This window comes from Spermophilus citellus (genome assembly GCF_964194105.1).
Source record: "Spermophilus citellus genome assembly, chromosome: 2".
NCBI lineage: Eukaryota > Metazoa > Chordata > Mammalia > Rodentia > Sciuridae > Spermophilus > Spermophilus citellus.
The window spans coordinates 80,307,906-80,324,113 of record NC_138183.1 but is presented as its reverse complement, the minus strand read 5'-3'; the positions used below and the strand labels follow the sequence as shown (position 1 = coordinate 80,324,113).

The 16,208-nt window shown below is 30.9% G+C and overlaps 1 protein-coding gene across 1 annotated transcript in view; it reads left to right on the top strand.

Annotated features, from left to right (window-relative positions):
- Positions 1 to 16,208, top strand: part of LOC308641539 (intermembrane lipid transfer protein VPS13A-like) — a gene marked incomplete at its 5' end in the record, with an annotated part of 185,606 nt that overhangs the window by 126,732 nt on the left and 42,666 nt on the right. The window contains 7 exon segments of the mRNA XM_081280214.1: positions 815 to 884; positions 1,720 to 1,825; positions 9,169 to 9,282; positions 10,149 to 10,224; positions 10,307 to 10,470; positions 10,787 to 10,828; positions 10,933 to 11,060. Of these exon segments, the coding sequence (XP_081136340.1) occupies positions 815 to 884; positions 1,720 to 1,825; positions 9,169 to 9,282; positions 10,149 to 10,224; positions 10,307 to 10,470; positions 10,787 to 10,828; positions 10,933 to 11,060 (700 nt within the window).

Genomic DNA, 16,208 nt, shown 5'->3' with positions numbered 1-16,208 from the left:
GTGTTTTCTAATAAGAAACTTTTGTGATGAGAATAACTGACACCGTTTCTTCCACTTTTTCTTCTCCTTTACCTTTCTTACCTATCCTTGTTCCCCCACTTTCTCTTTGCTCCTTTCCACCCTACTTCACTTGCCTCTGTTCTGGGTTTCCCATTCCAAACCACAGGCTCTTAAAAAAAAAAAAAAAAAAAAAAGCCTGAAAGCTTTTTTTCTTTTACTTGTAAATGACACAATACCTTTTTTTTTTAGTTGTTCATAGACCTTTATTTTTTTATTTATATGCGGTGCTGAGAATTGAACCCATTGCCCCACACATGCCAGGCAAATGCACTACTGCTGAGCCACAATCCTAGCCTCAATATTTTTATTTTATTTATTTTCATTTTTATGTGATGCTGAGGATTGAACCCAGTGCCTCACATGTGCCAGGCAAGTGCTCTATTACTGAGCCACAACCCCAGCCCCTTTGAAAACTTTTAACTACTATACATGCCCCCCCCCCCCCCCCGCACTGAGAGACCTTGGGCAAGTCTTCAGAATCTATTTTCATAGTTTTTGTCATGATTCTAATGCATACTTCCAGTTTAAAATACTAATTTTTAGAATTAATTATTTTTAGAGTAAATTTAGATAATCACAGTCCTAGAGTCTGAAATTAAGACCATAAGGAAATTTGCAAATATCAGTAATTTTAATTGATACTCATGATTTAGTAAATGATTTAATTTTCCATTATAATTATATTAAATTGGAAGAAAATGCTTATGTTTGCCTTGAAGAATCAAGAGAGTAATCATGTTTATAACCTTGACAGCACCAAAACCCTTCACAGATGTCAGTATTGTCATGAGATCTGCAGGACATTCGCAGATATCACGTATTAAGTAAGTGTCGTCATATATTTCTTACATGTTCATTTAATATTTTGGTTGAAGAATATGAATTATCTGCACTCTATAAAAATAAATTTCAGATAAGTCAAAGATTTAAATGTAAAATATTAGATAATAAGGATCAAAGAAAATATCTTAATTATATTATAATCTTGGAAATTCAAAAGGCTCTGGATGAAATACTTCAAATTTTAACAATAATTGTTTCTAGATCTGGGTATTTTATTATTTTCTTTTTTGTATATTTGTTTTTTCTTTTTCCTAAGTTGTCTAAAATGACTGTAGATTGTTTTAGAAACAAGAACAAAATAATATTTATATTTCACTCACTACACATTCAAAAAATGGGACATAGGCAAAAATTTAAGTCTGTTCCTCCCAATTATCTCTGAGACAAACTCTCTTTATTCCCTTGCTTTTTAAAATGTAGTTTATTGTATATGTGTACCTATTATTATGCTTTTTTAAAAAATATATATTTTTAGCTGTAGATGGACACAATATATTTATTTATTTATTTTTATGTGATGCTGAGGATCAAACCCAGTGCCTCACATGTGTGAGGCAAGTGCTGTACCACTGAACCACAGCCCCACCCCTCTTTTTAATTTTTTATTTTTAAAAATTTGAGTTTACTTATCCATTTCCTCTCTATAGCCCTTTTTATATTTTGGGTTTGTAGCTGTTATAAACAGTATTGCCTTGATTTATTTTTTATTCACTCATTTAAGAAGTCCTAAATTTCAAAATTCTAATATTTATCTGATACTTTTTTTCCTCAATGCAATTAATTGATTTTATGAAATGTTTTCTGCTTTATAATTAGGTATTTCAAAGTGTTGATTCAAGAAATGGATCTCAGGTTAGATCTTGGTTTCGTATATGCTCTAGCAGACCTCATGACAGAAGCTGAGGTGACTGGAAAAACAGGGGTAAGACTTAAAATAATAGAATTTATGGGATGGGCTAAGGAAAGAGGGGGATTAAAAAATATAAATTCTTACAGATATTAAAATGGCTTTTGTGTTCTTCTTTAAAATATAATTTTAAGCCAGGTATGGTTGTGCATGCCTGTAATCCTAGTGGCTCAGGAGGCTAAGACAGAAAATTCAAAAATTTGAAGCCAGCCTCAGCAGTTTAGCAAGGCTCTAAGCAATTAGCAAAGCCTTGTCTCTAAATAAAATATAAAAAGGTCTGGGGATGTGGCTCAATGGTTAAGCACCCTTGAGTTCAGTCTCTGGTACCAAAAAGAAAAATAAATAAATAAAAAAAAATATATAATTTAAATCCTTATTTAATTGTGGTGGGTATATTGGGAAAAATCATATTTTTAGATGTTAGCAAGACAAAGGAAAAGTTTTAGTCTAAATGGTAGAAGAAAGAAGGTAATCAGTCATAGTCACATCACTTTTTTCCTTTTATTTTTGTGGGTTAATTTTGCTTTGTTTTTGTTTGGATTGATAATTTAGAAATTTGGGGTACAACCAGGATATTTGATGAAAAAAGGGATAAGTCAAATTGAAAGGTTTCATTTTCTTGGTGACTATTTGAAAGACTTTAATATCACAGTGATAAGCTAGATGAAATATAGGCTCTTTAATTACCTTCCCACATAGAAAGACTTCTTAAGATAAAGACAAACTTCATGGCAGATACATTTTTTTCCCCTTAAAACAGCTTTTTGAGATATATTTCACATACTATGCAATTCACCCTTTAAAAATATAAAACTTGGGGATTTTAAATTTATTCACAAAGTTGTATGACATCACCACTAATTCCAGAACATTTTTATCACACCCAGAAGAAATGCCTTAGTTCTGTGTAACTGCTATTCTACTTTTTGCCTCTTCAGAAAGGTTTTCTATTCTGAACATTTTATATCTGTGAAATCATATAATACATTGTCTTTGGTGAAGTGTTTCTTTCACTTAGCACAATGTTTCTAAGTTCATCTATGTTGTAGCATTAGTATTTTATTCCTTTTATGGTCAAATAATATTCCATTACATGAATATGCCATGTTTCCATTATCAGGTAATGGAAATTTGGGTTTTTAGCACATTTTGTCTGTTACAGATAGTATTACGAATATTTGTTTATAAGGTTTTATATAGACATATGTTTTTATTTCTCTGGATTAAATGTATACCTAGAAGTGAAATTGCCAGGTCACATGATATCTATGTTCAATTATTTGAGAACTACCAGTTTCCTATAGTTTCTCCACCATTTGTCATTTTTACCAGAGTATAAGAGGGTTCTGTTTTCTCCATACTCTCTCCAACACTTATTATTCTCTGTGTTTATTTTATTGTAGCTATTCTAGTGGGGTGTATAATAGTTTCTTATTGAGGTTTTGATTTGAAATTACCTATGATTAATAATGTTGAAAATCTTTACATTTGCTAATTAATAATTTTTATATATTTCATGGAGAAATGTCCATTCAGATGCCTTTGCCTAATATTTGTATTTTTTCTTCTTATTAAGGAATTATAAAAAGTTCTTCATATATTCTGGATACATTCTGGATACTAATCTCTTATCAGAGATAGGTTTCTTAAATATTTTCTCATGTTTTATTTATTTTATTTTTTATTTATTTTTATGTGGTGCTAAGGATCGAACCCAGTGCCTTACAATGCTAGACGAGCGCTCCACCACTGAGCTACAACCCCAACCCCATATTCTTTATTTTATTGTTCATGCTTTTGGTGTCATTTCTAAGAATCCTTTGCCAAATCTCAGGTCATAAATATTTAGCATTATGTTTTAAAACTTTTAAATTTTTACATCTTAAAATTTGGTCTTTGATCCATTTTGAGTTCAGTTTTGCATATAAGGGTCTAAGCTATTCTTTTGCATATGACTATCCAATTGACTCAGTGTGATTTCTTGAAAAGATATTTATTCCTCTGTTGAATAATCTTAGCACTTTTGTCAAAAACCAATTGACCATAGGAACATATTTTTATTCCATTGTTCTGTTTGTCCTTGTTACCAGACAATACTATCTTATCATTGCTTTGTAATTAGTTTTGAAACTAAGAAATGGGTGTTTCTACTTTTTCTTCTTTTCCAAGATTGTTTTGGCTATCCTGAATCTTGGAATTCCATATAAATTTTTAGCTCCTCAAGTCCTTCAAAAAAATTCAGATGGGTTTCTGATAGGTATTGCATTGAATCTATAGATTAAGACAGAATTAATAGTTTTAAGACTTCTGCTGCTTTAACATGAGATGGTTTTCCATTTTATAGTTCTTTCATTTCTTTTAACAATGTTTTCCAGTTTTCAGAGTATAGGTTTTGTACTTGTTAAACTTTGGCAGGTAAAGGGACCTGGGGATTGAACCCAGGCACACTCTATCACTGAGGTACACAACCCAACCCTTTTTATTTTTTGATTTTGAGATAGGGTCTTGCTAAATTGCTGAGGTCTTACTAAGTTGCTGAATCTGCCCTGCAATGCAGTCCTCCTGCCTCAGCTTTCCAAGTAATTGGGATCACAGGTTTTTCACACCACACCCAGCTACTTATATTAAATTTATTCCTCAGCATTATATTCTTTCTTCAGTATTATGCATGAAGCTGCTTGTTTTCCTAATTACATTTTTTCATTGGTAATTGCTAGTATATTGAAATAAAATTGATTTTCACATGTATTATTTTCTACAATGTAACTGAATTATTTTGTTAGCTATGATTGTTTTTATCATATATTTTAATATGAGGTTATATCATCTAAGAAAAGAGGTAGATCAACTACTTCCTTTCTGATATGAGAAGTTTTTTTGATTACTTTTTCTTCCCTAATTGCCCTAGTACTAACTAGTGAATTGCTGAAGTGAGAGCAGCAATCCTTTTGTTATTTCTAATATTAGTGGGAAAGGTTTCAGTCTTTTACCCTTAAGTATGATGTTGACTGAGTTTTTTCTAGACATTGATTGTCTGTGTTATACATACATTTACATGTCATTATTCTTATAATACATATGTAAATAGCTAGATTAAGTTTATTAATATTTTATTGAGGATTTTTATATTCACATTCATAAGAGATATTCATCTGTGGTTTCTTATGATGTCTTTGTTTGGTTTTGGTGTCAAGAGTAGTAATGACTTCATAAATTGAGAATTGTTCCTCCTCTATTTTTTTGCGGGGGGGAGAAGTTTGTGAAAAATTAGTAGTTTTTAAAATGTTTAGTACAATTCAGCAATGAAGCCATCTGAGCCCACATTTTTTTTGTGTACTTTTTAAAATTAAAATTTAATAATCCTTCATTTATTGTAGATCTATTTAGATGGTATATTTCTTTTGGGGTCACTTCCACCAGTTTGCATACTTCTAAGAATTTTGTCTCTTTTATCTAAGTTTTCTAATGTATTGGTATAAAATTATTGACAGCATTTTTTAAAATTAGTTCCTCATGACAATACGACAGCAATTTTTTATAATCCATTTTTTTAAGGTCAGAGTGGCTGGGATTACAGGCGTGTGCCACTGTGCCTGACTCAGTCTTACTTTTTTTTACATCCATTCTGATAATTTCTGCTTGTCAATTGAATTGTTTGATTCATTCACATTTTGTTACTAATATAATTGGATTTAGCCTACATTTTATTTTTTTGTTTTCTCTGTGTTCATCATTTTTGTTCCTTTCTGCCTTCTTTACTGCTCTTTGTATTAAAAGAACATTTTCTTATGAAGTGTTTAAATTTCTTTAGTAATGTGCTTATCATAACTTTGAGTTTTTTTAAGTGATTGCTCCACAACTTAAAATATACATCTCATCAAAGCAATTTCTGATTTATATAAGTGGTATTCCATATTTCCCTGAGACACTGTTAATTTTTCTTCACCCCTTTTTTTATTGCATAATTTCTACAAATTTATCTTCAAGTTCCTGGGCTACTTCTCAACACATAGAAGTAACTTATGTCTTTGTGTTTGGAAGAGAAGTATTGGTGATTATCAAAAATGAAAATATAATCACTTCATGCAAAATTATTTTCACTCCTTCTCCTTTTTTGCATAACTATTGTTATAGTAAAAACTTTAGAAATTATTCTGTAATATTATCTAATTGACATGCCATGATTAAATTTTACTCACTGTTGAAAAACTGTCTTTTTACATTTGATCATATATATCATGATCCAAAATTGGTCCACAGGCTGCTTTGATTAATATATTTAAATATGTTTAATGCATTGCGTCTTTTTGAAACCACTTATTGTTGAAGAAACTCATCCATTCATTCTCTAAAATTCTTCACATTTTGGATTTATCCATTTCTGTTTTTGCATTATCATTTAGTAAATTACTCTTTTTATATGTTTTCTTTAAAATAGTAGTTGGATTTTTTTGCTCGATTTATCCTGGTTCTACTTTGATGCTTTAGCAATAGGTTTATTATGTGAACTTAAGCATGAGTTCATGAGTTTCTTTTTTCATTTTATTTTTTAATTTGTTCTTATTAGTTATGCATGACAGTAGAATGCATTTTGGCACCTTGTGTACAAATGGAGCACAACTTCCCCTTCCTCTGGCTGAACGTTGTGCAGAGTCACACCTATAGTATAATCATACAACTATATAGGATAATAATATTTATCTCATTCCACCATCCTTTTCATTCCCACCCCCCTTCCCCTTCTCTCATTCCCCCTGAATAATCCAAAGTTCCTTTATTCTCTCCCACTTCCTCCCCCCTTTATGGATTAGCATTCGTTTCTCAGAAAACATTCAGCCTTTGGTTTTTTGGGTTTGGCTTATTTTACCTAGCATAATATTCTCCAGCTCCATCCATTTACCTGCACATGCCATAATTTTGTTATTCTTTAAGGCTGAGTAATAGTCCATTGTGTATATGTACTACATTTTCTTTATCCATTCATCTGTTAAAGGGCATCTAGGTTGCTTCCATAGTTTAGCTATTGTAAATTGATCAGTTCCTTCTTTTCAAAATTATATTAACTGGCCTCTGTAGATTGCAGTAAAGCAGGTACCAACATTCTATAAGTGTAACCATTATGATTGTGTTTAAAGAAACAAATATGCCCCAGAGTAGGTTGATGAAATGGATTAGTGGCCTTTTGAAAGAAGATTTGTAGTCACTTGAAGAAAATCTTGGTGTCTTCTAATGATTTAATGAATGAAAACAAAAGATATGCTTACCAGTTTGTGATCAGACAGAACTTTTCTAACTATAAAAATTTTAGTTTCTCTTCTGAGGCAGTAATCTCTAATCATGAGTACTCTTGAGTAGGTATTATAGAGGAGCTTTCTTAGATATGTGAGCTATTAGTTTAAATCTCCTACAGGCAGATTTTTTCAGTTTTAAATACTTTATGTTCCTTTTGTAGCTTGAACTTTTTCATAAAGATAAAGAAGCAAAAACTTTTTCATAAAGATAAAGAAGAAGAATATGAGACAGTTTCATTGGTAGATCAATCACAAGTCAGTCTCTATGAATATTTTCATATATCTCCTATCAAGGTAGGGAAAAACAAATTATTTTTATTGTCCTTGATAATCTAGGTAATAACAAATAGATTTGATCTTTTAGGAGTGATATAGCATTTAAATTATATTCTTTAATAGTATAGAAATTCTCTATTATGATAATTACAGATATAAATAAGTAACAAAGAAGTTATGTGGAAATAATAGTGGAATCACCCTACAGCATGTGTTTGTATTTTGACCTAACATTATTTTACTTTAATTTTCTGTTAAGCTATTAGCTGGCAATTTTAAATTTTCATATATTGTGTATTAGTTTTGAATTATTTTACAAATTATACTTGATTTTAAAATTGGACAATGAATTAAAGTAAATCTAAGTTAGATTTTAACAAAAAAATGCTTTGAGTTACAGAATACTTTAAAATCATTTCACATATATATGCACATATATGCAGTACAATACAATTGTACTTTTTAACTGGTTTCATCATACTAACACAATTCTTATAGTTGAAATGTACACATTTAGACATATTTGAGTTATTCTCAACAGCTTTAGCTTCTAGATTATTAATGTTATTAACAAATGTTAAAAATAAATATTTTCCTAAGCTTGTCAAAAGAATAGGATTAAAGTAAATATCATATAATTTTAAATTGTTGAATTTAAATAGAGCTATGTTGGATTTTAAGTTTCTTTAAAATTTCTACTTAATTTTGGCATAATCCAGGTAACTTTAAAATGTTATTTATGGTGTAATAAACTTAAAATTAAGCTGATTTTTAAAAATTAAAATTGTCAGTATGAAGAAAGTACTTTTAAATATGTATCTCTTTGTCTCTAGCTGCATTTAAGTGTTTCACTGAGTTCGGGTAGAGAAGAAGCTAAAGATTCAGAGCATCATGGAGGACTGATCCCAGTTCATTCTTTAAATCTTTTGCTAAAGAGTATTGGTGCCACCCTTACAGATGTACAAGATGTAGTTTTTAAGTATGTTCAATATTCAGATTTGTATACTGATGAATGATTCCTTTTTATTTACCTAAAAATTTTTGTAAATGAGAAAGTATGTATAGTATGTAGTAGATAATGGGGGAAAGGCGGTTTTGTGTTTAAGTGGAATGCAATCAAACTAACATCAAGCATTTTATCTGCTCCTAACTACTAAATCAAAGAATAATTATTAAATAATTTTCTTAAGAAAAATTGACGTAAGCCATGCAATTTTGTATACTTTAAAATGTCTGGCCTTGGAAATATTTCGAAGAAGACATGGTTGCCCGGAGATATTGTGCTTGAAGTCTCAATTAGGACAGAATGAATGCAATAATAGGGAAAAAAAGGGGGATCAATTTAAACAGGTGGTCAAGAATTTATATTTGAATGTAAGCTCTTTATTAAGTCATCTGACCAAAGACTCAAAAACTCTATTTTTAGAAAAAAAGAATGAACTTTGCAGGTAGCATGTGTAACTGGTGAATAAGGTCAGTATTGAAAATAAGTGTAATAAGAGGTAACTCTGAACCTAGGTGAACTTAGGTAACAGTTAAATAAAGAATGTACATTCTTTAAAGTGAAAGTATTTTAAATATTCTAGAGCTTTATGTAAATATATTATCTCATTAGTGTAATACTGAATTGCTTTTTAAAAACAGAATAATGATGAATGGGTGATATAAAGTAAGAGTTGAAATTGGTAGTGAAGATGTTATCTTCAGAAAACTGGATATGTATACTAAGTAATTTTTAAGAGAATTAGGTCTAATGATCTGAATTGATTAATGTTCATATTTCATTTTTAGGCCATTAAGCAGATGTATGTACTAATTCTTGGACTTGATGTTTTGGGAAATCCTTTTGGCTTAATTAGAGAATTTTCAGAAGGTGTGGAAGCATTTTTTTATGAACCTTACCAGGTAAAACATTTACACTTATATTGTGGAACGTATCAAGTTACTTTTGAATAGATAATGCATTTCTTTTGCTAACTTGAGCTGTTGGAGTAAATAGATTTGTGGAGACACACAAAATGATAATTTGCAGCAAACATTCTTAAGGTTTGAGGAGGTTGGAAGAAAGTTTCTACTTTTTTACTCAAAATATTTAACTTCTGATTTTATTAGAAATACTGGATTTTAAGTGTTTTTTTGAAATATAAAAGATTGATACAATTCAAAGTGTAACAGAAGGAAGGTCACCATGTTTGACAAATCTTGCTTTGCAAAGAACTGTAGAACTATAAAAATAACCATAGAAGCTAACATTTTGCAAAGTAGTCTTAATAACCAGTGGGAAAAATTATGATTGTTTAGATCCCTGAAGACTTTGTCAAAACATTCAGAACTTTCCTGCTTTCACTTATAAGATGTATACCCTATAGGATAACAAAAAATGAAGTAAACTAATATATATTTCATATAATTAAAACATTAGAAACATTAAGAATTTTAAAGTGTTTTATTTCTTTTCTAAAAAACTTACGAGTAGTTTGAAGTGTGCTTGCTTTGTTTTCATCATATAATTTACAAAACACAGCGAGCATCTTTTCCAAATTTTGGTGAATTGTCAAACTCTTTTCTAAGTTTGGAACAGCTTCCAACAATATATTCTTTACATGTTAAATGTCATGAAATTTTCCCTGAAAATTCTTTCAGTGTTACATTTTTGCTGGCAGCACTTCTTTATTCTTTTCCTCACTACCACTTTCCTCATTTATATCAATAAGCTCACTTTTAAAAGTAAATATAACCTTTTTTTTTCTTTAATTCTTTTGTCACTTCAGGGGGCTATCCAGGGTCCTGAAGAGTTTGTGGAAGGAATGGCACTAGGACTTAGAGCACTAGTTGGTGGAGCTGTCGGTAAGAAATAGAATGCTATGTTTTATTGTACTGAAAAGTAATGATATATTGTTTTTACTAAAAATATTACAACTTCTGTTAGGTGGATTAGCTGGCGCTGCCTCCAAAATCACCAGTGCTATGGCTAAAGGAGTAGCAGCTATGACTATGGATGAAGACTACCAGCAGAAGAGAAGAGAAGCAATGAATAAGCAACCAGCTGGGCTTAGAGAAGGCATTACTCGTGGAGGAAAAGGCTTAGTTTCTGTAAGAAATTTCACAGGGTTGTGAACATTTTAGGAAATACCTATTGAATCCACATTCTATGAATAAAAAAAATAGTCTTATAACTCTCGCTGCTTAAATTATTATTTGGATATTTTAAGAGTAGTGAATGATGACATATAGAATATATTTGTAGCCTCCAAAAACATTGTTTCAATAAAGTACTTAAGAAATTTGTTAATTCTTAATGGTATATATCAATGAATAATTCTGTATTTTTTTTTTGTTTAAGCCATACTTAGTTCTTCAGAGCATCATATAAATGTATTGTAAACTTTCAATTGTGTTTTCCCTCCAGGGTTTTGTGAGTGGCATTACAGGAATTGTTACAACACCAAAGGTAAGGATATTGTTGCTTTTGGTTATATATATATCAAAGTCTTTAACAAATTGCTTATTTTTATTCTTGGTCCGATTGTTTGAATCTTTATTATTTTTTTCTTTCTAGGAGCTCAAAAAGAAGGAGCAGCTGGTTTCTTTAAAGGTGTTGGGAAAGGTTTAGTTGGAGCAGTGACCAGACCAACTGGAGGCATCATAGACATGGCTAGCAGTACATTTCAGGGAATTAAAAGGTAAATAATTCTCTTTGAGGTAAAATGTATAAGCCATGAGAAATGAAATATACCTGTTGTTTGGCTTTGCACATTTAGTTGTGAACACTATAATATGGCAGATTACATATGACTTCCAAATTCGTTTTGATTCTTTTTAAGTTGTTGTGATGTCATTTCAAATTTATATAGTTCTCCTTTACTTGTCATTCATTCCTAGAAGCTGTTCCCAAGAATGGTTTAGCAAGTAGAAGCTTTTTAGTTACCTTAATTGAAATATATTAATGTAATGCTATGTGTCAGTTTTGAAATTAGTAAATATAATATTCTGTATTCTATTTTGAGAGATAAAAAATGGCATTTTATATTCGATTCAAACTCATTTTATCCTCATCCTTCCTTTATGATCTTATTTTGTTATAAAACTGTTAAATTCATACCCTCTCTTCCTCTTCCTGTGTGTCTTTGTTTTTATAATAATTTAGAATTAAGATGGGGAAGAGGCTAAGTTTCCTTTACCTTTAACTTCAGTTTACTATAACTGGAGTCACATTCATTAGAAACTCAAATGGCAGTGAAACATAAGGAATTCAAAACATCTATGCACACATCTGCCCAGAGCTGCTAGACTTACCAGTCATTTAGCTAAAACCTGTATTTCTGTATTCTGCTACATTACTTTTAAAAATCAAAGGCAAAAACAGAGCATTTTTAGAAAAAAGAAAGAAGACTGAAACTATTAAAGGTGTACTTACGAAAAAAGACTTTGAAACCAAAAGGAAGAATCAAAGGTGAAAATATAAATTAGTGGATAAATCTAATTGGCCTATATAAAAAAGAAAGTTGGATCCCAATTAATATAAAATAATAAAATGGAATTTGGAAAGGGAATGATAGGCATCAAGCATTCTGTTGCTTTATTATTTGTGAAGAGTATATATGTATTAATTTTACATGAAATAGACTCTAAAGCAGAAAAAGCTTTTTTTGAATAAATAAGGCAATTTCTAATAATCAAAAGAATAATAAGCCACAAAGTTAAGAATAATCTTCAACTTGTATTCACTTCACAAATTCGCTCAATTTTTATAAAGCAGGTTTTATAATTTTGATAAAATTATAAAGCCTTCCTATATATAATATTTATGAAAGAATTTAATATTTCTCTCAATTTTGGCAGATGAGAAAGACAAGAGTAAGTAAATAGATCATATAAACATAGTTAATAAGCTATTTAATACACAAGTAAATTTTTTTGTATTTCTGTAATATATAGTTATCATATCTGTTCCAGTTACTTAAAGAACTACCAGTGAATGTAATTGAAAATGTTTCTGTCTTGATACAGCTTACAAAAATAAGTAGCTGGTAAATATAAGCTAAATGGTGAAAAACACTGTGAAGAAAAAGTAGATCAAGGATAAGAACCAGCCAGGCATGGTGGTGTACACCTGTAATTCTAACAACATAGGAAGCTGAAGCAGGAGGATCACAAGTTCAAAGCCAGCCTCAACAACTTACTGAGGTCCATCTCAAAATAAAAAAATATATGTAAAGGACTTGGATTGTAGCTTAGTGGTTAAATACTCCTGGGTTCAATCCCCAGTACAAAAAAAAAAAAAAAGACAAAATGGGAGAACCAAAATGATAGTGATGAAAAGTTGCTGTTTTATAAATACAATATTCAGGGTCAGTTCACTTCAGTGAACTCATAAGATTGTATTTGAGGAGAGACCTGAAAGAAGTAAGAGTCATGTGAGAATCCAGGCAGAAAGAAAAACAAGTAAAAAGTCCTAATGAAGGAGTATGCGAATACAACAGTCACTAATATGGCAGTATGTAAAAATGTGATGTGTAACTGATGTGATTCTGCAATCTGTATTTGGGGTAAAAATGGGAGTTCATAACCCACTTGATTCTAATGTATGAAATATGATTTGTCAAGAGCTTTGTAATGTTGTGAACATCCAATTAAAAAAAAAAAAAAGGAGTATGCTTGGCCTATATGAGACAGCAGGACTAGTAAGCCCAAAAACGTTGGGAGATGTTATCAGGAAAAATGAGTAGGGACTCATCACACAGAGCTTGGCAAGCCAGTGTAAGGACTTAGAGTTTTTAAGAAAGAAGCGAAGTCCTTGGAAGGTTTTGAACCCAGAGGAATGATGTGGGTGGCAAAGGGGTCAAACAGTAGAGCACTTAAAAGGGCTCTGCACTAATTCAGAGAGAGATGATATGATTTGACCATTATAGTGTTAGAGATCGTAAGAGGAGGTCATGTTATGAGTGTATTTTGAAGGTAGTATTAATAGGATTAATTGATTAATTGGATATGAGATATGAAAGGAAAATCATCAAGGATAATTATGAGGTTTTTTTGTATGAACTCACTAGAACAATGGTTTATCGTTACTTTTAGGTAAAGAGGAGTTCAAGGGTTTATTTTAAATATATTAAGCTTAAATTACCACTTAGACATCCAGATGGAGACCCAAATAGTTGTTTCATGCAAGAGTCTGAATTTGAAGAGAAATTTCCAAGCTACAGTTAAGTATTTAAAACATGAGATTGAATGGGATCACTTAGGGAATGAGAATGGAAATGAAAGAGGCCCAAGAACTTGGCACTTAGGCAAAGTGAGGGCAATAAGGAGGACCCAGTAAAGGAGGAGAGAGGAACAGCTAGTGAGGTTGGAGAATAATCGAGAAAGTGATGTTTCAGAAGCTAAAAAACAGGCAGTTGGTACTTTTACTATGGTTTAGGAGAAAAGAGAAATTCCTGCCCCCCCACTCCATTAATCCTACATGAGGATGTCATAAGTTTAAATTGAAAATCAGATGTGGTACACAACAGAAGATAATGTTCCTCTTTCTTTACTTTTTCAGTCCGCTCTGCTTAGAATATACTTTCCCCAGTAATTAGCAGGACTTATTCCTTTATTCAGAAATTATATTCCTACTGAGACTTTTTGTGACCACTCCTGACCCCTTCCTGACTCCACATAGTTCATATTTCCCTTCCCTTCTGTAGTTTTCTGTCTCTATCTTTTGGCCACTTTTTAACATACTATATATTTTACTTTCTTTATTTATGTCTACAGCTTAAATGTAAGTTCTGTGAATGTAGTTGTGGCTCTTGTCCTTTTCCATAGCACTTAGAGTACCACTTAACATGTGTCATAGTCCTTTTTTTTATTGCAGTAATTACAGATTTACATCTAAATTGTAAGAAATCATGTGGAGAAATCCCTTATATACTATTTTTTGTGTGTGTGTTCTGTGGCCAGTGTAACAAATTTCCACAAACTTGGTGCTTAAACAACAGAAATTTATTCTTTCACAGGTCTGGAGTCAAAAAATCTGAAGTCAACGGGATTTGCCTACTCTGGACATTTCATATAAATGAAATCATAAAACATGTGGCCTTTTTGTAGCTGGCTTCTTTCACTTAGCATTGTGCTGTTTTCGGGATTTATTCATGTTACAGCAAAAAGGGAAAACTTCCTTCCTTTTTTATGCCTAATATTTTATTGTGTGTGTGTGTGTGTATATAATGCCACTAAGAAAATTCATGTACAAGTATTTGTGTGGACCTATGTTTTAGAAGTGGAATTACTAGGTCAATATGGCTGCTTCTCTAAACTATGGAACCAACCTAGGTTGCCTTTTAACAGATGAATGGAAAAAGAAACTGTGGTATATATACACAATGGAATATTACTCAGCCTTAAACAAGAATGAAATTATGGCATTTGTAGGTAAATGATTATAGCTGGAGGATAGCATACTAAGTGAAAAAAGCCAATCCCAAAGAACCAAAGGCCAAATGTTTTCCCTAATATATGTGGATGCTAATTCCCAATAAAGGCAGGGTGGGATAGAAGTACTTTGGACTAGACACAGGGGAGTAAAATGAAGGGAGGGGTTGTGGGAGTAGGAATGATAGTAGAATGAATCAGACATTATTACCCTATGTGCATATTATGATTCTACAACCTGTATAACTCTACATCATGTACAACCAGAAGAATGAGAAGTTACACTCCGTTTACGTACGATGTGGTAAAATGCTTTCTACTATCATTTATAACTAATTAGAACAAATTTAAAATTTTTTAAAAAAATATATGACTGCTCTATATTTAACTTTTTGAAGATCTGCCAGACTTTTCTATAGCAATTATACTATCTTACATCTTTAAAGGCAAAGTAAATTTATAATTTCACCACATTTTTTTCTAACACTTATAATCTTCCTTTTTATTCTTTTTTTAAAATACCTAACATATTAGGTATGGAGAGGTATCTCATTAAGGCTTTGATTTGCATATCTTTAATGACTAATGATGTCAGTCATCATTCATGTGCTTATTGGTCATTTGTATATTTTTTCTAAAGAACTCTCTGTTCTAATCCCTTTTTTCTGTTTTTTAAAATGGATTTACGTATTTCTTGTTGAGTTGTAAGAGTTGTTTATATATTCTGGAAACTCAACCCTATTTTCTCCTGTTTGTATGTTGTCTTTTAACATTACTAAATGTTTGATAAAATCCAAATTATCTATTTGGGTTTTTTATAGGCATACTTTATCATGATGGTTGAGGAAATTCCCTTATATTCTAGTCAAGGGTATTTATTATGGAATGGTGTTAGATTTTATTACATGCTTTTTCTGCATTCATTGAGATGATACTGTTTTACCTTTATTAATATGATCTATTTTAGTAATGATTCATATGTTGAACCAGTATTACATACTTGCAATAAATTCACTTCATCATGATTTCTAATCCTTTTCATATTTTGCTGGATTTCATTTCATAGTATTTTTGTATATTCATGAGGGATATTGTTCTGTAGTTTTCTTGTACTGTTTTTACCTGGTTTTGATATTTGGGAAATACTGTCTTCACAGACAATTTTAGAAGAATTTGTAATATATTGATGTTAATTTTTCTTTAAACACATGTTAAAATTTATCAGCGAAACCATTGGCTCTAACTTTTATTTCTGGTAAATTTTTAAATTATTAGTTCTCAGATTATTTCTTCAGTCACTTTCAGTAGTTTTTGTCTTTCTAGGAATTGTCTGATTAATCTAGATTGTCTAATTTGTTAATTTACACTTATTCATAGTATTTTTATCTCTGTAAAATTGGTAGCAGTATTCTCTC